Here is a 23,052-nt window from a genome sequence, read left to right on the forward strand (position 1 = left end):
TTTATGCAAGCACTAGTTTTTATATAAGCAAGACACAAGTTTCTGAAATACATGCCTGCAAGGTTCAGGCATCTGCAGGTGAGGACAAAAGAAACAGTATACAACCTTCTGACTGCCAATTCTCCCTCCACATGCCTCCCCCAGGTCATCTCCGCCTCACCTTCGCAGAGACAAACAAGACTTCTAGTCTCTGAGCCCAGCTGGTGAGGGGTGGGGAAACAGTTGAAAAACTGGCCATTATGCATTTGTAGGGTAAAATTAGATCTGGATGAAGAGTTGAACAGCCCACCAAGGACTTCTGTATTAGCATACTGTAGGAAACATGGGATAGGGAACATAATGTATAGTTCTGCCGTTAGTACAATGCTGACAATGAATCAGTGTTCTTCAGCAGATTTACTGCAGAGTGCTAGAAAAATCTCAGAAGCAGAAGTAAAAGAACTAAAATAGACACTAAGAACTTTTATTTTTGGTCTCATTGTGGACTCATTATGTTGGACTCATTGACCTGGTTTGTAAGACATGTTAAACCATAGTTTTAAATAAATGATGGATTAATGCAGCCCTCCAGATCTTGCTGGACCACTTCCACCATCTCTGACCACTAAGTTTGCTGGCTGGGGCTGATGGGAGTCCAGCAACACCTGGAGGGCCACAGGTTCCCTATCCCTGGCTTAGTGTGAATGAGCTGCATGTCGATGCATGCTATTGAAATTGCAAGTGCTTCACCCTTAGTCCTGCTGCAGCTACACCTAGGAGGTTTGCTACGATTTACTGTTTGGGGAAAACAAACCACCAGCCTGGCTTTGGACATAATGGCAAGGCAAACTATGGCTTGTTTCCTACACAGCATGGCAGCAGCATGGGAAGAGCAAAGCACCTGCAATTTCATGCTGCTCAATCCCATTGAACTATTTTTAACAATTTTAATTATGGTTTACTGTGACGTGAACGAGGCCATTGGCTATTAACAATTCTATTGCATCATGCCATGACCATAGCTGAATAAAAACACCATGTTTTTCAGAATATGATCATCAAATTTTGCCAACTGGTTTTTCATTTCCTTCCCCTTTGGGACAGTAGAAAAGCCTCTGGCCTGCAGAGTCATAGCCAAGGAAGTCTGCAGAAAAGTCCCTTCCTCCATGATTTCGTTTAGCATATAGATGGATAATGGCCATTAAAAGAACTCGCCGTTATCAAGAACAGACAGGCAGAAATAACTGGGCCAAGCATGCTCCAGCTAGGTGCTAAAGATGAAGAGATGACATAAAAATGGATGCGTTTCCAGCATGTGACCAGTGCTATCCTTATACAAGTTCACCGTGCTTAGCATACATTGCTAGCAAACAATTAATTACACTGCATTTTTGAAACAAAATGAGCAGCAGCATGCAGGTGTTCTCTTCCCTAGCGGGGTTTATTGTCAAAAGTACAGGAGAAACTGCCTGAAAAATGAACACTGATTGCACAGGAAGAACCTTGCACTAAGAAGGTACCTGAATGCTCTGGATGAGGCAGCACCTGCCTGCTCCATCTTTGTCCAAATTGCCAATATGGAGGGGCAATGAGACACAGTGAGAGCTCAGCAGATGATATGGATGAATTGCAAAATGCAGTTCCTCTCTTCCTGTACCCAAGCCCCTACAAATGAGGCCCCAGCTGACATGGGAAAAGGACCTGAACTTCAGGTTCTATTTTCCATTGATTCCCCCACCACCAACACCCACACATTTTTCCTTTTCCTTACAATGTCACGCAAGCTACTGATTACTAGCTTTAGAAGTTCTGCCAATATTTTATTTAACTTTAGCATTCTTAACTAAGGGTGCAATTCCACACACACATACTTAGAATTAAGTCCCATTGGACTCAAACTTACTTCTGAGCAGATATACATAGGGTTGTATTGTATGGGAGTCAGGAAACCTAAGATTCTCTGAAACCTATGATTTTTTTAGACACTCAATCTTCATTAAAACACTCACTTCTGAGCAGTCTAGGGTGGATTCCAGGCTTTGATATACCATGTTAAGATTGCTGTGTTTTCTTCTAAACAAAAGCATGCATGACCATATGCATGCTCTACATGCTACTGTACAAGTGACTGATCACTGGCAAATGAGTCCTAGCATGTTCCTTAATCCCCCAGTTAATCAGGAAAAAAGATGCTTCTTTCTCTGCTATAGTGAAACTGGTCAGTGTTCAGCTTTCATTATTATAACTGGATTCTGAGCCAGATCATAATGAGACATGTTTCTGGAGGGGGAAAGTAATACTGAACAAATTCAACGGTATTTAGGAGATTTATTCAATTAAAAACCTGTGAAATTTGAGTGGTACACTTATTATATGAAATCTAATGCAAACTAAAGGAAAAGGTTAAAATAATGATTTACCATGCTGGGTTAAAGCAAGTTCATCTTGTTTTTTTTAAATCTTCAATATGCAACAGACATTAAGCTATTAACTATAATCCATATGCATTATATCATCCCCCTCTCCTCTAGGCTGCATGATGTAAAAGAGCAGTGGGTTGGGGGGGGAATTGACAACAGAACACAGTGGATGAATCTGGACTGCTTTTAGGGAACTCAAACTATTTGTATTACAACATTAAATAAGTACAGTAATTAGGACTAAAATAAAGTGATACCATGACTACAGATTGGGGAGAGCGAGTGTTGGATCTTACTGATGTATGTAAGGGGTGGTGGGGAGAAAACCCTGACCATCACCTGACTCCAGCTGCCTCTTAAAAACAACATCTGGACAACTTGCACAAGGGATGCAAAGGCAGGACTAGCTCTGCACAATAATAAACTGTTAATAATAAACAGTGCACAATAATGCACGGTATTCAATACCACTGAAATGCAGACAAAGGATACACATTATGAAGGGAGTCCATTTTTAAATAGAGGCTGGGATTTTCATTTGACAGATTATGTAGCAGCTGAATTACCAAATTGAGTACTTACGTTCTGAATTGCAACTGTAGCCATGTCTTTTTGCCCCTCTTCGAATGTACATTCTTCCGGCTTTTGTACCAATGGTGAACATACTTCAAAATCAGTATGCCCTACGTCCTGTAAGTACTGATAAAGTGGTGAATTCTAAAATAAAAAATTAAAGGTATAATTAATTGATTTGTTTATATGAAATATTCTGAGTTCAAGATGCATTCATTATTTTTATTTATAGCCCACCCTTCACTGAATAGTCTCAGGGCAGATGTTAAAAATGAATTTAAACAATCAAGGTAACTACAAATTATACTGAAATAAGACTCATATTCTTGTTTTCCTCCAGCCAAAGTCCAACCAAACTTCCTCATGACATGAAAAAATTTAATTAACCTGTTCTGGACCAATTATAAACAGTCCGTTCTACATTATAGTGTGTTAGGGGATTTACTGCTAAGCTTCTAGCTGAGCAAATGTGGTATCATGGAATGTTCACAAACGTTTAAACTACTCAAGGAATGAAGTTGTCAACAGAATACTGGTAGTCGAGTTTCTGCAAGGAAAGAGAAAAGTGTCACACAAGGGCTACTAAAGAGGAGTTATGGGAGGCAGTCTCATAACAAAAAAGGCGAATAGGAAGAAATCCTGGAAAACTGGACAGCTCAGAATCAGGTAAGTCTGACACCAGAGAAGGAGGTTGTTGAAAAAAAGGGGGAAATAACCTGAGGAACAGAAACTTTAGCAACAGTAGCTGGTAAAAACAGATGCCCAGGGAAAATACAAGACGATAAGATAGAGCATTAAAACTTTAAAGTGGCTGGATGCTTTTTAGGCAGGAAGAAGAAACAGGAGAGATGAGCAGGCTGGGAACCTAGCCAAGAATCATGAGAGGTGAAGGAAGTGAGAGCAAACAATAGGCTGAAAAACCCAAGGGAAAAATACAGTAGGTGGTGAAGGCATAGAGCGCTTTAGGAGGCAACTTAGGGGAACAGGAATGGGAGGGAGCAAAACTACACATATGGCTTCAGGACAGAAGATTTCATAGGTTATGTGAAGTAAGAAACAGATAAGCAAAGGAGATGTGAACACCGTTGGTAATCAGATCTAGGAGACAAAGGATTGTTAGGTTTAGAGAACAAGACGAGAGCTGAATTTAACATAAGAATTTGAACTAAATAGCCAATTATTTGGCGACAATGTTCTAGTTAGAAATTAAAACAATGTTTATATTAGCACCAAATAGTTGTGTTTCCAACTACTAAAATGAATCAGACAAATGCTGCTTTGTATTAGTAAGCTTTCACTTTGCTATGGTTACTGTAGTAAGCAAGTAGCTTAAGGTCTTAAGGGAACAGCAAAGGGCCCAACTCCTTTACATATAAGTACAACATTAGGAGCAACAGCTAGGAGGAATCAACTGACCCCAGTCTCCTCCCTGCTGAAGCTATAGTTCAAAGCTCCAACAGCTGAATGGTCAACTCCTCTAGCCATACCCTACAAGAATGGAAAGAGTCATATACTGTACAGCAGTGGGAAATTGGTGGCCTTAATGTGGTTGATCTACAAGCCCATTATCCCTTAACATTGGCTGTGCTGATTCAGGCTGAAGGGAGCTGGAGTCAACATCATCTGGAGGGACACACGTTCCCCACTCCTAGGCTAAGAAGTTTCTTCTCAGCCACAGTTCCTCCACACACCCAGTGATGCTAAGTGCTTTTGAACTCAAGCAATAGCAATCTGGTAAGATGAAACACTACTACAGTCTCCTCAAAATGAAATATTCTTCTCCTTTCAAGGCTGTGTCCTGATTGGAAGGAGGGGGGTTTCTCTCAGAAAGCACCAACTGCTCAATATGTGCAACTTGAAGCTTTTATCTCTACAGCTTTCAGGTACATACCTAGCATATATGTCTAAAGAACCCTGGAACTAGTCCCTATCTTTCTGCTGAACCTGCCTGTACATGTATAGTGTAGTGGTAAGTGAAGTATTACTAAACACAGTGTATCAGGGTGAATGCTGTAAAGAATCTAATTAATAATGATGCATGCCCCAGACCCTTAGCAACTAGTTGGCTAATTTTACTGAAAAGATCTAATGTATTTTTACTGAACTGAACTACATACCACAAAGATTAAAAAAAAATCAAGACAACAAATAGCAAACAGAGAAGTTTCTGAAAGAAACACCAAAATTTAGAAAGATTTAACTCATCAATTCCCTTGTCATACTATGCATAGCTACCATTGTTTACCTGTTTTAATGAGTGAAATTGAAACTAAGACACAAATTTGAGTACTCATCCAATTCATTACAGTATTTCTAAAATCAAAGCCACACCTCTGTAATTTCTGCTGATGCATTATATAGGAAATGACTAAGACTTTCTCCATTAGTATCTCTCTGGTTTCCTCCTTCTCCCACCCTATGATATCTCCTCTGGATCTAACATTTTATTAACTCTTAACCACATTAACAGTGGAACTTAAAAACCTCCTTTAGATTAGCAGACAATAATATTCTTACTTTAAACCACAGCAATTCTAGTATATAATGAACTAGAATATAAACAACAGATGACACTCCCAACATCATCTTGAAACTTCTTTCTCTCTCGAATTTTATCCCTCTCAACTACTAAAGTACAAACTCTGCTAATGCCTAAAACAAAAGTCAGCCAAGTTTATTCTGAGGTGCAGTGATTAGAAGAATAAAAGACTTACAGGCAGTGCATTCCTTGTCTCCTGGAAAATATGATTCCACCTCTTTCTCAGATACACTTCCAGTGCATCTGAGAGAATATTCTCCACCTCCCCATTTCTTTCTACTTGCCTCTCCAGGATGACTGGAGCAGAAAATGAGGAGCATCGGTCAGAAAAACTGCACCTGTGCTCTCACACAGGCGCATTTTCCTAGCATCATCAGAAGCAGCCAGCAGCAACTCACTAAGACACTGCAATTTCTTCTGTTACTGTATGATAGGAGGAACCGACAATCAGTTGATGGGTTTTGAAAGGCTTTTAGGAAGCTACTGCTTAAAAGAAATAATGCACATCAATATTATATAGAATCCTTTGCAAAGACTTGCCAAGCTACTGAATTTAAATGTCTTAGTCATAGTCCCTTGGCTCATAATCATCTTGGCCTGCTTATCATCTAGCCAATTACTCATTTTATTTCATTTATTTATTTATTTACGGCTATTAGCCCATAAAATATGTACAAACATAAAAAAGCACAAAGGCTTAAAAACCGAAATATCTGACAACAGAAGGTGAACACTGCGATGCAAGGGTGGGTCATTGGGCAAAGCCAAATAACAGGATGTGGCCCGGAGAGCTCCAAGGGACGGTTCACAGAAAAAGGAAAACTGAAGACGAGATCCGACATGCACTCTCATCATAACTGTCCGATTAGATTTTGATGTTGTTGTTGTTTTTTGGTGGTTTTTGCATGTGAGATAACCGCATTCAGGAATCTCGCCACCTGCAGAGTAACAGAAGGATCTGTATCCTGCAAAAGCAGTGCGGCGTGTGACTCAACAGGCCTGCTAACCAAGCGCAGTAAAGCAGGACCCAGGAATTTAGTCCTGGCTATGCTATGTAGGGGGCAGTTGAACATTATATGTGGAAGAGATTCAACAGTTTTCCCATCACACACGCATAGCGGAGACACCAAACCCTTGGAAAATCTGTGGCTCAGCAGGTTCGATGGAAGGACATTGAACCTTGCACGAATAAATGCAAGTCGGTGTGGTACTGATGAAAGAGATGACATGTATGATGGAAGGTCAAGTGGTGGGGTTATTCCGTGATACCTGGGGGAGCAGACACCCCCACCTCTGGCAAGGTTGTGTTGATTTTCAATGTCTGCTAATCTTTGCTCAATGAGGCTTTTAGCTGAGCGTAAGTTCATCTTTAGGGAGTCCGCTGGGGAAATTCCGATGCTCAGAAGTTTGGCATGGATTTTTCCTACCCACGGATTAACAAATTCGTCCCGCCAGAGGCACTGAAAAAGGTAATGGTCGGGAAGCCTATGCCAGCTGGACAGCCAATAGCCAAAGACTCGCTTCCAGATGACAGTCTCCAATGTTGCAATCCTTAACTCCAGACGTATGGCTGCGTTGCTCACACACATGGGGAGTTTCAGGAGGCGACGGAGAAACTGATTCTGCAATGTCTCCAGCGATGTTAAATTGGACCCAGGGGCCCAGAGCGGGGCAGCATAGCAGAGGGTGGAAACCACTTTTGCGTGGTATACCTTCAGTGCAGAGGGGATGTGGGAGGCTCCGTCAGCCGCAAAAAATTGGAGTAGAGCATAAAGTATTGTTTTCCCTTTGTTTAGTAAATACTGTATCTGTGGCTTCCAGCTTAGGTTGTAGTGAAAAAAGACTCCCAGGTATTTAAATTTGAAAACCTGTTCTAATTGGACTCCATCTAACTTCCAGCTGTAAGTTTTCCGAGACCTGGTAAAGACCAGGACTTTAGATTTCCCATGATTAATTGTCAGATGGTTGAGTTTGCAATAAGCCGCAAAAATCTTTAGAGCTCTGCATAAACCGACTCTAGAGTAGGAAAGGATCGCTGCATCATCGGCGTATAGGAGCAAAGGGCAGCGAAAATCGGCTAGGCGGGGGGCATGAATGTTGGCTTGAGACTCATTCAGAAAGAGCTTCATATCGCTAATAAACAGGTTGAAGAGGAGTGGGGCCAAAATGCAGCCTTGGCGCACACCTCTATTTATTGGGACCTCGTTGGATAGGTTTCCCGCAGGTGTGAGTCTCACTCTAGCCGACGACCCGTGGTGTAATTGGGTTATAAGCCATAACAGTCTTCTATCTATGCCCCATCTCTCTAGTTTCTTCCATAGACAGTTTCTTGGGATACTGTCGAAGGCGGCCTTTAGGTCTATGAAAGCGACACATAGGCGCCCCCGCCTCGGGGCAGAATATTTTCTGGCAAGATGATACATAACTACCATATGGTCAGAGGTTGAGTAATTGTTCCTAAAGCCCGCTTGCTCATGGCCAATCAGATTTGAGTCGTTTGCCCAATGAGACAGCTTAGACAGCAAAAATTTTGCATAGATTTTCCCGATGATAGACAAAAGGCTGATGTTCCGATAGTTCTCCGGGTCAGCAGGGGGACCCTTTTTATGGACTGGCACGATCACGGCCTCCTTCCATGACCTAGGGATAAGCCCCGTAGAGTTAATTGCGTCAAAGACTTTGGCCAGAATTTCAGCCCACCACCTCGGTTGCGCAACAATAGCCTCAGCAGGGACTAGATCTGGCCCGGGGGCTTTGCCCGTTTTCAGATCTAATATCAAGTCCATTATCAGGTCTGGGTCGGTAGGGGGCCACAAAGGTAGGTGGTCGGCTCGGAATTCCGTGGATGAGTTGGATTCCTCTGCCAAGGAGAAATATTTACTCAAGAATTTTTCCCATGTGGGCGCAGGGATAATCGTCAGTGGGTACTTCCTTCCTCTTATGTTTATCAGAGCCCAAAATTCCTGTGGTCTGTGGGATCTAGAGGCCGCTATCAAGGCTCGCCAACGCTTTTGATGCCACTCGCGTTTGGCCAGCTTTAAAGTCTGTTTGTATGCTCTTTTAGCTTGTAAATAGGAGGATGGTAGAGCTTGGGCATTAGAGTTTTTGAATTCATTATAGATGGAACGAAGAAGGGATCTTGCTTGTTTGCAAGAGGTGTTAAACCAAGGGGCCCCAGCACTGCAATGCGCCACTTTCGCCTTTTGAGGAGGTGATGTAAAAAAAGTGGTAAGGTTTGTTGTAAGTAGTTTAAAAAGTTTCAAAACCGAATTGGAATCTTGTAAATCAGTAGTTATTTGAGGTAGATAGGCAGTGATTTCCCTATGGAAAAAATCCTGGTATTTTTGGGCCACAGCCTCCGACCATTTGATCCCTCTTATTTGGACCGATGATGAGGTTTCCAGAAGGACTGAGTGTTTATAGTCCTTCTGGCGCCGGAACAATGACAAAGTGGTCACTACTGGGAGGTGATCACTGAAATGTTGATTTTCAACTTGGAAGGAAAGTACATTAACGGCCAAATTTGCGGAGATCAAGAAGTAATCGATAACACTGTTAGATGTTGGTCCCAGGTGAGTGAACTCCCCCGGTATATCGGGGGGGAAGGTGCCGTTCAAGAATACTAGATTCAAGCGAATGGCCATTTGGTAAAGGGTCACTCCTGCTTTGTTTACTCTGTTGTCCTTTGAAGTTCTAATTCTGGTATGTTCCAAGTCAAAGTTGTCCAAACATGGGGGAGTCCACCATTTGGACTTGGTTAGTAGGTCCCAATTAGTGGCAATACGAGCATTAAAATCTCCCCAATTCCAATTACTCATAAATTGCATCTTGAATGAGAACAAGACAGGGATTCTAGAAAGGTACATTATTTATAAATATAAAAACTATTTTCCCCTATGTAAAGGTTGTGCTCCTGCTCCCTTCAGATTCTCACATTTTTCAAATGAAAACCTTCTGTCTTCCAAAATTGCCTCACAGCCAGACTCAATGCTATCAAATTAAAGACAAGGCTTTAAGACCATTTAATTTGATGGATTCCAATTTCTTTCTTGATTTTACTCCATATATGATGACGAACAGTACAGTACATGATTCCTTTAGTATTCCAATAGAATAGTCATTCTAATATTTATGCTTTAACCTTTATATTTGCATTTTCATGTCTAATTGTACACACTGGTTTAAGTTTTGGTTACTGACATTCAGAAGGCTGACATCAAAGTGGAACAAGTATTTGCAAAGAAAAGGGCAACTTGTAAAATAAATAGAAAAAATGTATACAGTATGCTTCTTATTGGTTAAGCCTATTTAGCCTACTAAAAAGATTTCTGAGCACTGATAGGATTATGTTTCACACCTTAATAGCATTAATCTTTCCCTTGTCCTATACTATTTCAGTTGCATATGGTTTGATGCAGCAGAAGAGTGTATAACACAATTTTCATACTGTGGATCTATAAAAATGGCTACTTTTAACTTTACAAAAATTAGTTTATCATAAAAATGTTTCATTGATTCAGTTAAGACAGAAAAGTGTTCATCTTATTGTATGTCATTCAGAAATTTGCTAGCCACCTTAATATGTCAAATAATTAAGGATTATAAAAATTAAGTCTGTCAAAAATTCCCCTGTATTAAAAAAACAACTGCCAAGCTACTTAGCTTCTTTGAGAGCCAGTGTGGTGTAGTGGTTAAGAGCGGTAGATTCGTAATCTGGGGAACCGGGTTCGCGTCTCCGCTCCTCCACTTGCAGCTGCTGGGTGACCTTGGGCTAGTCACACTTCTTTGAAGTCTCTCAGCCCCACTCACCTCACAGAGTGTTTGTTGTGGGGGAGGAAGGGAAAGGAGAATGTTACCCGCTTTGAGAATCCTTCGGGTACTGATAAAGCAGGATATCAAATCCAAACTCTTCTTCTCTTCTTCTCAGAAATTCTGGACTAACCAGTTCATTCCAATTTTGATGACTACTACTACTACTACTACTAATTTATACACTGCCCATCTGACTGAGTTGTCCCAGCCACTCTGGGCAGCTTCCAACAAATTAAAGCATCAAACACAGTAAAATATCAAATATCTAAAACTTCAATTAAATGCCATTAGACCAGAATAAAAATTCTTACAGGCAGTAGAAAATATATGAAGGGGGGGAGGGACTTGTCCAATTCCTTCAAAATCAAACTAAGGAGAATGCAAGAGGCTTTCATTAAAAGTTACTAAAATAGTTGTCATAGCAGCATAAGGAAAAGTTACAGCTAAGTTATCTGAAAGGCCTTGTCCTCTAACTTTTATATCAAGCTTTAGTATTTCAGAGTAACTTGAATATTAGCCTTTTCTTAATGGAAGCAAACAGTTACTAAGTAAATGAGAAGGCATTCAAAATTATGTCATTAATATGAACAACAACAAAACACACACACAGGAAAATTATTAGGTATCAAAGTTCACACAAAAGAAGTATAAGGATAATGTAAAGTGTTTTGCCAACCATGTTTCATTCTGGTGCCTCAAGCGTCTCAGTTCCATACTGAATGCTTCATATACAATGAATAACATGAAGGAAAATACAGTACAACTGAGTGTTCATAAACAGTGCTTCTAGTAACAGCACAGGCTTAATGAATAAATTACAAAAAAGATGTGGTTACAGTAAGGAAACCCTCTAAAGCTAATGAGAACCTTTCATAAAAGAATTGCACCAGGTCATTAAGACTGCCATTTTTTTTATTCCACTTGCCAGTTTGCTATTGCAATGGATATGTATTTCAAACTTGAAAAGTATGAAACAGCATGAAGTCAACTGAATATATGGGAATAAGTCACATTTAAAATAGAAAATCATTAGATATTGAATTCACTTCACAGTTTGTAATTTTTTTCAGTAACTGCAAGAGCAGTTTTCACTTGCATCTCATCAATAGTTGGGGGCCAGAATTTAGGATCTTACACCAAGGGCTCAATTCAGACATTACAGCTCATCTCCGTGGGCTAGAAACTAGGAACATGCTGCAAGCATATGCATCTTCTTTCCTCATACATGCCAATTTCATTCTCCACTTCCTGGTAACTATGGGTTGCTTCTACACTAGGAATTTAGTGCGGAATCACCCTCTTGTTCATTCACATTCTACTGGGAGGAAAGTGAAGAGGTCCACATATTATCATCCATTTATGTGGTGTGTTTTTTTACAATTCTCCATTTTTCTTACACAGAACGTCTGACTTTTTTGAGATAGTTGGAAAAGTATATTGCTTCTTGGCTTTTTGGCGAAGATAAAGTGTGGGGTGTGTGTGGAATGTAATAATCTCCACAGGTGTAGCATTACACTTCTGTACATTTAAGAGTCATGTTTTTGGCAGTGACATATCAGAGCTGAATACATCGCACACATTTACTAACCTTTGCAGTTGATACCATTTTCTAAACATTTAATTTTTAATTGATCTTTTAATTCGAACTAAAATGTTTCTCCAGCTATATCTTTTTAAAATATTAGAAAATAGTGCTGAAATGAAAGATTTTTATGGTGAAATTACAAAATCAAACTAATTTTAAAATCTAGGAAAAATCCCTTTCTAGTCTCTGCTATTTTAGCATCTGCCATCACCCCCAATTAATACTTCCAATCTTAAAAAAAATTAAAATCTTTTGTTTTTTGGCATTGCATAACTAGCATTGGGCAACTGTGCTTAAATGAATAGGTGCTTCATGGTAATTAATTGATTTTTATGTATTTATTTTTTTAAAGGATTGTTTGGATTCAGTTTTCCAACTTGACACTCATTGGACTTTCTGCTTTTCCACCACAGCCAGTTATGTTATGCCCACTGGTGTAGATGAAACAGAGGAATGAGCATCCAGAAAAAAGCACAGATAGGGTAGAACGTCAACAGCAATTCCACCAGTAGAAATGATTTATTAGTGCAACAAACCACACATCTTGAAACTGCCACAATTAAACCTAATCAAAGTTTGTTTCTAAATTAAATAGATACACATGTAACTTTCCAGAAAATCTGAAGCTACACCAATTTATCTGGAAGGAAGCCTTATGAAAGTCAGCGAGACTTCCAAATTAATGGATCAGCTATATATATATATTACTTTTGGATGATACTCTCAATTTAAAGAGTGTTTTTAAAACTTTTGAAAACAAGCATGCACCTCACTGAAGTACACTAAAGGCTTTTTTTTTACTTCAGTGTTATGTACAGTACATTAGGTCTTTCCCACAAACCACTATCAACCAATGTCTGAACTTAGAAAGCGACATAGCAGTCTAGTACTGCTTGTACTGCACTAGTACAGCATGCAAGTCAACTCTCTGCATCAGATCGTGCAACTTAATTGAGCAATGTATGCATGAATCCCAAAATAATAGAGGGAATAGGTATAATACATAAGGGGCAAATAAATAAATAATACTCTAGCAAAGATAGAATATGAACTATTCTTTTGCACTTAGATATATCACACACACTACCAATACAAAAGGATCATGTACTGAGAAACAACAGCATAGAATAACAACTAGCTTGCATGGATACATGGGCATAGCCAAGAGGGTCAGGGGAGGCAGCTGCCCCCCACCATCAAGTAAAACAATAGAAATACTTAGCTAACTGGTTTTCCAACTGAAGTTTCCCCCCTTCCATTAACCTCGTCTAATATCGCTTCTGAAAATGATTACACTTAGTAAACACTTTAATTTAATTATGACTGCAAAAAATGAACCAACTGAAAGAGAATAAATTAACATGGCTTATTATAATGAGCTTAATAGGCCTGTTAGCAGTCTCTTTGAACATGTAAAAAAACTTCGGTTCAGGATTTTGCAGGGACAACTAGCTCCTGGACATCTGCTATTTGTTTGGGAAGGGGGTCAAGGAAGCAGTTTGATAGGTTGGAACACAGTTAAAGACAAAATAGTGAAGAGTTTTTGTAGCTAGCTAACAAGGAAGAGGAAAACCTCAAGAGCACTGGGTGACTGGGCGTTTGGCTGATCCCCAAGCTCACCATGTATGTTTCTAAGTAAACAGTTTCCAAAGTTCATATTAGGCAATACCTTTATTGGGCCAACTAAAATATAGCAGAAAACCCAAATAGCACAAAATTACACACACACACACACACACACTTTTAGTGGTCTCTCTTTATAAGGAAGATGTCCATTTCAAAGCATACTCCAAAAACTTCTTGTTCAGTGCAGCTTCAAGAGGTAAATACTATTTATCCATTACAATTAAACCACAAGGATTTCTAATGTTAGAAACCTCATACACGAAAAACACATGCTACACTATATACCTATGATGCTAATGAAAGTGTACAAAAGTGCTTTCTTTTATACATTTCAAGAAGCTGGATTCATTTTTTAATTATTATTACAGTTTACTAATCTAACCAATATTATTGAAATAAGACAACAGCATTTGCATTGTGCCAGGTCTGCCACAAAAAGGGGAATTAGATCCTACTAGAAGGAATGTAAATCTATAAATAAGTTGGCAGTGGTGGGGGAAACAAAGATGCTTTACAGAAAGTGAGATCTATGACCTTTGGATGGGGTGTTTCTTTCTTCCAAAAAAGCCCTTATACGTTAATACTAACACATTGTCTTTAATCAGAAAGAGTACATCTCCACTAGGACTTTGTGTTAACAAATGGAGGGTCAGTGGTCAGAATTCACTCTGCTATGCCCTTTCCCTCACTGATAGTTCTTGCCTTTATTAAAAGGATCCTCTATTCCTTTGACTGGTAGAGGGGACCACCACACTGAATTATAATCTCAAATATTACTGGTGCTCTTTGGCATGCCATATTAATTGGTCCCCCATTGCTGCAGAGGCTTTGAGATCCAGCAAGGTTAAGCCCCACAAGGTGGTGATATGACCATGACAAGGGAACTAAAGGAAGTTCCTCCACTCTAAGACCACCACCATCCAATTCAATGCAAAAAACCAAGTCCAGAGTGTGTCCTGCAGCATGGATAGGAGTCAGAAGTTACTTGGTACAGACTCAAGGTTGGCATGGCAGACATGTAATCCTGATCCACTCCTGACAGCAAAGCCTCAGCATGAATGCCAACCCTAAGGCCTTCCCTGCTAGTTCAGGAAGGGAGACTGTTGAGCATCAGGGTGGGTGGTACATCAGTAGAACCCCTATTCTGCCCCAGCCACCTAACTTCAGATATGCACACTTGAACCCAGTGGGCTGCTGGAGAGGACATCTGGTCAGGGAGATACAATCAGGACAGACCCCTAGATCTTGCCTGCTACTGTACACAGGTTTAAGGTGCCAGTTGACCATTACGTTATATATCTGAGTTACTAACATTGGCTGTACAGAGAAATCCGGTGGGGCAAAGTTGAGACAGATTAACCCCACTCCCAGCTTCATCCAGCCAGTTCTCTGCAATAAAATCCAGGTCAGCATGTGCATCTAGGATAGCTGTCATTTGAACCATTCCCCAGCTTGCCATTGAGCAGCAGCATTTACAAACGGGGCGGGGGGAGGGGCTGTTACCAAAACTAACCAGGCTATTTGAATTGGGGGAATCTATGGGGGCAACCAGCACCCTGTTGTGGTGCCCCCTCCATCTGCCTCGACAACTCTGACTGATGGGTGCTCCTTGGACAAAAAGGCTATTGAGCTGAAATGGCAAAGAGAACCACAGTCTGGGGGCGGACGGTGCCTTCATCCTCCCACAAAAGCAGGCTTCGATCTTAGGCACCCTCACCTGGGAGCAAGTGCCATTGAGTGGCTGGTGAAACCCAGCCAGATGGGCGGGGTATAAATAATAAATTATTATTATTGTTGTTGAACTCTACTGGAACTGGCTCCAGGCTGGCAGGCACGGATGGGATTGTGGCGAGATGGCCAGCCCCTTTTGTCTGAGCTACTGCCCTCCAAGTGCCGTGACTGGGGCTTAAAGGCGACCCTCCCTCCCTCTCAGGGGGGCGGTTTCAAAGACCAGCACCACCTCAGAACCTCCTGGCCCCTCTGTGGCAGCCCCCGCTCCCAGCAGAAGGCCCCGCGAGGTACCCCCACCCACCCCCAACGTCCACGCACGGGGCCGCCCCACCCCGCCCCGCCGCCTGAGGCTGTGAAGGACCCGGGGCGCCGGCTCCTCCGCCTGCGGCCTCCTCAGAAACACCCCCAGATAGGCCGCGCTTTCGCTACCTCAAACACCACTTCGTCGTCGAACTCCGGTGTCATCCTTCTCCGCCATCCGTGCTTCTACCCTCCAGGCACGACGGGAAACCGAGTCCGCCGAGCCCGGGCGGTATATAATCTCCCCGTACGGCCCAACCGCCGGCGTAAGAAAACTACGACTCCCAGCAGCCACCGCGAAGGACGGAGGGGGCGGGGTTGAGAAAGGCAGACCAGGTAGCGCTCCGCTGATTGGAAGCTTATCTTGGAACAGAGATATTTTTTTTTTGGTTCTGCTTTTTAAGCCTGCACTGGCGGCTCTCGGCCTCTAGGGGGCTTTCGTGTTGTAGCTGTGGGAGAAGCCTATACGGAGAGTTGGTGGCTGTCGGGGCTCGTTTCGGTGCGAGTCGCTCTCGCTTCTCCTTGACGGGGATGTTCCGCGGGAGTCGGGGGAACGAGCCGCATTTTTCGGCAGCCGCCGAGACGGAGCAGAGGCCTGTTTTCCTCTCAGCAGACTCCAGAGGAGCTGCTATGCCTTAAGAAAAGGACGCCGGGTTAAGGGGCAGACAGCAGCGGCAGAGAGGCGCGTGGGAAGGAGGCACCATGAGTTCAGCCGGTGAGTTTCTCGACGGGATGAGCGGAGAAAAGTTGCGGAGAAGTTTCTCTTCATCCGGCGAAGCCAGCTGCGACCGGTCAAGGTGCAGGAAAGACAAGGGGGGAAACACACACACACAGCAGACACATCGGGGCTGCTCAGCCAGACGCGGCTGGATACAGACAATGCAAGGAAACTCCCTTTGCCCCCTCTCGCCTCCACTCATTCTCTGCTTCCATTTAAAGGCTTGGCTGGGGGTCGTCTTCTGGGAAACTTCCTCTAGGCTGGAAGTCGAGCTGTCCTTGTTCACAGCCCCCCACCCCGCTGTCCCGTTGTATTTTGTGTCATGTCCCTTCCCCCCTTAGTTGGAGTGGGAGAAGAGCACTTGCTGGGAAGTTGCTATAGCTCTACTTGAGCCCCCCCCCCCGGTTTCTCCCAAGCCCCTCATCAGTTTTTGGCGCCCCCCCCCCTTCACGCAACAACGGGGTCCCTTCAGAGAGCTTTCCATTCCGAAATACTCGTCTGGAGGTCTGTACCCTGAGAGAAGTGCATGATCTGGTGCTCTTATTTTTTGGGATTATAACTGCTTTTCCGGTAGTGTCCTGTGAAGTCCGTCTTTGTTTCCTCGTGATTCTAACTACTGGGAGGAAATTAAAAAGCACCAGTTTCCTGCTTGGTATGGTTGGACTCTATCCTCCTTATTTTGTGCCTGCAGATACTCAAGGAAATGATTCATCTTCATTTTTTCCCCCTCTCTCTTCCACCCATCCTTCTTTTTTTGGGTGGGTGGGTGTCTTTGTTAGAACCACGAGGTGGTACCCAAAAAAGAAAGATATTCAGCAGAAAACTTAATCCCCCCCAAAGGACACTTACTGGTTTAATGGGGAAAGGAGGTGTCTCTTGTACTTTTCTACACCTAGAAACTCTGCTAGGTGTAGTTGGCCATTGTGTGAGGTACATAGACAGGTCAGGTGACTTTTATTGTGTTGAATGAACATGTGGCAAGCTTTCAAGTTAAATAGAACTCATCATAACCCATAACTTGTTGAGTGCATTTCTGATACTCTGTGTCGTCTTGTGGTTTTAAATTGATTCAGTTACTAACATTGTGGAGAAGCGATCTGTATGGCTTCAGGCCTAGAGCTCCCACTTTATAAACAAATAGTCCTAGGAAGATAGTCTTTTAGTAAACTTTCTTTCAGTTTTTGCTGTGGTGAACAAAAAAGTTGACCCTAGCTACCCCTTGATGATTCAGAAAACAAAGGCATATTTTATTTTATGCCATGACCCCAATTAAGGAAAACAAAGTCAGCTTTGTTTAAAATTATAAAACTGTGGGGAGCTCGTGTCTGAATGGTTTGCAGGCATTGGTACTGTGTTTTAAAATGGTTTAATTCATTTGTGTGCATGCATCTGTGGAAACAGGCAATTGGAATTTTTGTGCTGGTGCATGAGGATGCTTCTTAACCATAACGGAATCCTATGAATATCTGCTCAGAATTAAATTCCATTGTATTTAATGGGGCTTGTAGAACAATTCTTACTAGGCAGATACACCAGTGTATTTCCTGTGAAAGTTAATCTGTATCCACGGGCGTAGTCAAGGTGGGGGGCAGAGAGGGGCAGCTACCCCCCTAAATCAATAAAAAATGCATAACTATCTGAGGTTCTGCCCCCCCTAACAGAAAGGTCTGCTCCTCCCCCAAAATCCTGGCTACACCCATGGCTGCATCCTAACTCTCTGGTCTGGGTGGGGTCAGGAAGCAGTGTAAACCTTCACTGTCTGCCCTTGTATTCATTCCTTTTGGGGTGAGTATACTAACATCCTTCCAGTAGCACCTTAGAGACCAACTAAGTTTGTTATTGGTATGAGCTTTCGTGCGCATGCACACTTCTATTTAGTTTCGACTACGGCAGACCAACATGACTACCTAGCTGTAACTATACTAACATCTGCAGTTTTGGTAGTGTAAGGTACCTGTGGATGGAGCTGGTAAATATGCAATGTATCTGTTTCTCCCTTACTCCACCCATTCCCTACTCTTGACACACCCCTTTTTCTTAGTGTAACCTGGGCTGTCTTAACTTGCACCGGCAGTAAGCAGGCCTTTCCTCAGTTGGAGTAGATAACTCCTAGATAAATAATTTACTTAAGATTCACCACATCCTAACCGCTCCCAGTAGGGGTGGGGGTAGGATTGCACCTGGGTTTTGGAGTGCATGATTACTCTCAGTTAATTGTGTATAGAATTGCAGTCTTCAAGTGTAATCATATATAGGCTTACTTGGAAATAAATCTAATTGACCTCAATAGAGCTTGTGTCTGAGAAGCCATGTGTGCGCAGGAAACATTCTCATCCTGATAACTTCATTGATAACCTTGTTTAGTCAAGTTTTGTGTGGCACTTGGCAAAATTACCAGTAATTTGTATCCTTATCATAAATATGTTTGCCTGGAAGTAAGCTGTAGCTAAATAGGCTGTGTATGGTTTCTTTGTGACATAGCCAAGCAATGGAGCTTGAGGTCAGCTGTTCAGATCTAGACACTCTTTGTTCTCACTTTATAGGAATCATTGTAAATGTGTAAAATTAATCCATAATATATTTGTTCATCTTTAATATGCCAGAAGGCTCTGTTTCTGCTATAGCAGACAGCTACCTCTCCACAATAGCATGGTTACTATAGCCTTCATGGCTACTCCTACACCAGCTTCCCCCAGACTGGTGCCTCCAGATGTTGTTGAACTCCCATCAGCCCCAACGAGCATGGCCAATGGTGACCATGGTCATTATTGGGGATAATGGAAACTACAGTCCATAATTTCTGAAAGGCTTGGGGAAGAGTGTCCTACACCAACCTGGGAGCATTTATATCTTCTGCCCAGGTGCTAGAGTGTTTGTGGTGTGTATTAAGTTCATCCAACCTACAAAAGCAACGGATAAACTCCAGGAATGACATGGAAACAACTGCAGAGCTTGCAGCAGCCATGATACTCTGGATGACATGGAAAGTGACCAAGGTGTACTGGTGTTTCGTTTGTGAATCGTTATTCAGATCCAGTGCTGAATTTTCATTGACCTATAATGGCTTGCTACTAGGTCTCTACAGCAGTGGAGCACACATGAACACATGACTAGGCATTCTTATCTGTTGCCCTTTTCGTGACACACAGTTTTATTATCTGGGTGAGGTCTGGACTTTGTAGACTGTCACTGGGGTTTTCTAACACACAGGAAAATTCTTGTGTTTCAGAGGTAGAGTGAGCTGTAGGAAAGTAGAATTCTAAGCTTAAGTCTTTGTTTGGAGAATTGTCCTCTTGTGTAAAAATCAATCTTAAATACACATGTTTTACTATAGCAGTCAGTATTTATAAGAGCATTATTTTGTTTATGTGGCATTACCAGAATTATTAATGCTAATTCCACTGATACTTATTTCCTTTTCAAGAGTATACTCCCATCTTAATCAAGATCATACAAGTTTAGTCACATATGTTAATCATGGAAGGCATTAATTAGGCTTTTATTTGAACTGATCAACATCATGGAAGGCATTAATTAGGCTTTTATTTGAACTGATCAACATCAGTGCTTGGCATTTCCTAACCTTTTTTCACCTTTAAATGAGAAGTTATTGTATTTCTGGGTATTTTTCAGGGAAGGGTGAGCGTTTGTGAAACAGAGGTACATTATCCATGTTTTTGTTTGCCCATTCTCTAGGTTAATAGCTGCTTTATGCCTCCATGAGCAGCATAAATAAGAACACTCTTCATTGAATGGAAAGCAGCAGATAAATCATCCTTATCAGCTCCTTTCATGGAAGTATCAAAAAACAGATATAAGGCATAATGGATACTTACGATGTTTCCTTAATGGGAAGGATTCCATTCCTGATTGTGGTCCATGGTCAAATGTAGACATATTTCAGCTTGTCCCATGGTTGCTCCTCAGATGTCTGTGGAAGCATTTTGGAGTAATGCCTTAAACCCATTAAGTCTCTGCAGTACCTAGCTGTCTTTGCAATTTTATTAATTGGCACATCATTGAGAGCAGAATTATTTTAATGTTTGCATTTTAATTATTTGGCAATATATTGTTTATGTTACCAAAGCTGTAATAGTGCACATGTAACTGACTTGGATAATTTTCTGTTGTTTAGCAGTTACTTTAGGACACCCACCATATCTTTTTGTTCATACTTTGCTAATTGCGCTGTCTTCTCAATTAGATCTCGTTCCAAGATCAAAATGGCTCATAATCTTGGAGGTGTATTCCTAGTGCTAAAATTAAGTTAATAATTAGAAAATGGTAGTGGGACAGTGACTAATCAAGATGAAAAGGTTTCTGGAAGCAAACAGCATTTACTTTTAAGTATTAAATAATTAGAGAGTTGAATCAATAAATGTTTCAGTATTTGAACCTTTAGGGTTATATTCAACATAGCACTCTGTGAATGTTCTGCAGCACAAGGATTTCTGCTTGTGCAATGGAATGTTATCCACCTCTCAGTGCATGCCCCAGAAATCTGTTCGGCAGATCCCTCCAACTCTCTGGAGCCAGATTTGGGGAGGACACAGGGTATGCACAGGAGGCAGAGGGGGGCCAAAGTCCTGCTGCTCAAATGCTTGCATTGATGGGACACATCCACAGGTTTTTGTTTTTGTAATTGTGATGCAGCCAAAGTTTGTAACTATCTGGTTCAGAACAAAAATTTATTCTGCTTGCAATGCTTGGATTTATAATGGATCTGGCGTTTTACATTTTAGAATGTAAAATGAGATTTGGCACATGTGTTTTGAAAGTTCTTCCTAACCTGTGCTTAGTGGCAAGCAACTAGGCAAAAATGAGAACATTTTTAGAGGCCCTTTAAAATCAAGCAATATGACAAGAGGCATTCGTGCACATGTGCCATTGTTACCAGTTGGGAGAGAATTCGTGTGGAAACTGAGGTTTGCCCAATAGTTCTCCAATAAATATTGTAAATGCCAACAGGTTCCAAATTGAATTGAAGGGAGTTTCCTATTACCAGAAATAATTTGGGAATGAAGGACAACAGTGTTACCCGATTACAAAATTGCACTTAGTGAAGTGGATTGTGAAATAAGCAGCAAAATGTATTGCGCTCCACATTTTGTGATAGTGTTACAAAGCTGGTAAAAGCATCTCAATAACCTAGCACAGAAATACTGGTGATATTTTAACCACAAAGAGATGGGAATGGACTCTCCATCCCTCACCTACATTAACTCCCCACCCCACCCCTTTCATTCCCCCTACACTTGTAACCATGGTGCGGCTGTTGCATCTGCACAGATGAATGTTAACCAGGGTTTGCAGGGCTAAACTGGGTTACAGCTAACTAAATGTAACATTGCACCATGAGCAACTGGCATAGCAAGAGAAGGAACATGTGAAGCCAGGGCCTGCTCCTTAAAATTAAAATGAATTGATCAGCAGTGTTATGTTTCCATTGATCTGTTGGAAATGTTTTTGAAACCTTCTAAAGCCTGTCTATTGAATCAGAGACAGAAGCTTTGGTGATGCTTGAGAGAAAGTTAAAAGGGTTCCACAGTGTAAAAAAGCCAGCTAATCATTGCATACATGTTAACTCTGTAGGTACCTAAGACTTTGATAATTCTGAGTTGCCAGTTTCTTTTCAGAGCAGTGTTAGACTGATGTGGACTATTGTTAGCTTTGGGTTTAGTTTAACAATGCATTTTCCAGGATTTGTGATGGTTGGTTTGGGGAGATGCTCAAACAAGGTTTTTTCCTTGCAACTGGATTTGTTTGCATTTTGGGGGTGGCAAAGAGTAGCTTTAACAGTGTAGTAGTCTGAATGAGCCAGTGGAGTTTTCCTAGCAGCTAGACCACTCTGGTAAATATGTCTGCTCTTGAATGAGAGAATTTAAATCTTGAAGAAGGTCATAAAATAGATCTCATAAGTAACATGCACATTATTGGCAAACACTCAGTAGGCTTTCATCTCCTGCATTTTCCCCACTTGATATGTCAAGAGTCCTAGAGTGTGTAGTTGGACGTGGTTACATAGAAGCTAAATTTGGCTACATGACTGAATATTTGTTTAGGTATACAGTGGTACCTCGGGTTAAGTACGTAATTTGTTCCGGAGGTCCGTACTTAACCTGAAACTGTTCTTAACCTGAAGTACCACTTTAGCTAATGGGGCCTCCTGCTCCTGCCGCGCTGCCAGAGCACAATTTCTGTTCTCATCCTGAAGCAAAGTTCTTAACCTGAGGTACTATTTCTGGGTTAGCGGAATCTATAACCTGAAGCGTATGTAACCTGAACCGTATGTAACCCGAGGTACCACTGTATAGCCTTTAGTGAAGGTTAAAGTCAAGGTATGAATTAATAGAATCCCATTTATAAACTTGAGTTAGGATGGTTTAGGGCTGGAGAAGTTAGAATATCGAATGTTGGCAGGGCTTCCTCCCACTATGTCAGCTTTGCAGCAGAACCAGTTGAACATCTTAATACCTCATTTTGTAACAGTGTGGCGGTGTAGCTACTGTCCCTGCATATCTGATTGCTGACATAGCAAGTCTAGAAATTAGGCTTTGTGCTTGCTCAATTAATTTGCCAGATATAGTGATTTAGGGACTTGGGATGAGCACTATGATGAAAATATATTGCTGTGAAATATATGCTCATGTGGCCTTATGTTCTGCGAGCGTAAATGTTCAGGTGCAGGTCCATAAAAAGTGATGATGTCATTTTAAAAGCTACAACGATCTCTGGTCTTGTGTGTGTTTTCTTGAAATTAAGTCCCACT

At 41.6% G+C, this 23,052-nt stretch overlaps 2 protein-coding genes across 3 annotated transcripts in view; one reads left to right on the forward strand and one right to left on the reverse strand.

Annotated features, from left to right (window-relative positions):
- VEZT (vezatin, adherens junctions transmembrane protein) overlaps window positions 1–15,856 on the reverse strand; it is a 33,648-nt gene extending 17,792 nt beyond the window's left edge. For both annotated transcript variants that reach the window (XM_081209694.1, XM_081209693.1), the window contains exons 1-2: window positions 15,695–15,856; window positions 2,982–3,116 (exon numbers count right to left, since the gene is read on the reverse strand). In XM_081209694.1, the coding sequence (XP_081065820.1) occupies window positions 2,982–3,116; window positions 15,695–15,730 (171 nt within the window). In that variant the 5' untranslated portion in view covers window positions 15,731–15,856. The remainder of the gene's footprint in view (window positions 1–2,981; window positions 3,117–15,694) is intronic.
- A 141-nt stretch (window positions 15,857–15,997) lies between these two features.
- FGD6 (FYVE, RhoGEF and PH domain containing 6) overlaps window positions 15,998–23,052 on the forward strand; it is a 54,937-nt gene continuing 47,882 nt past the window's right edge. Inside the window, exon 1 of the mRNA XM_081209628.1 lies at window positions 15,998–16,280. Coding sequence (XP_081065754.1) covers window positions 16,268–16,280 — 13 coding nt within the window. The 5' untranslated portion in view covers window positions 15,998–16,267. The remainder of the gene's footprint in view (window positions 16,281–23,052) is intronic.

The sequence above is a fragment of the Podarcis bocagei genome, assembly GCF_964188305.1.
Source record: "Podarcis bocagei genome assembly, chromosome: 10".
Taxonomy (NCBI): Eukaryota; Metazoa; Chordata; class Lepidosauria; order Squamata; family Lacertidae; genus Podarcis; species Podarcis bocagei.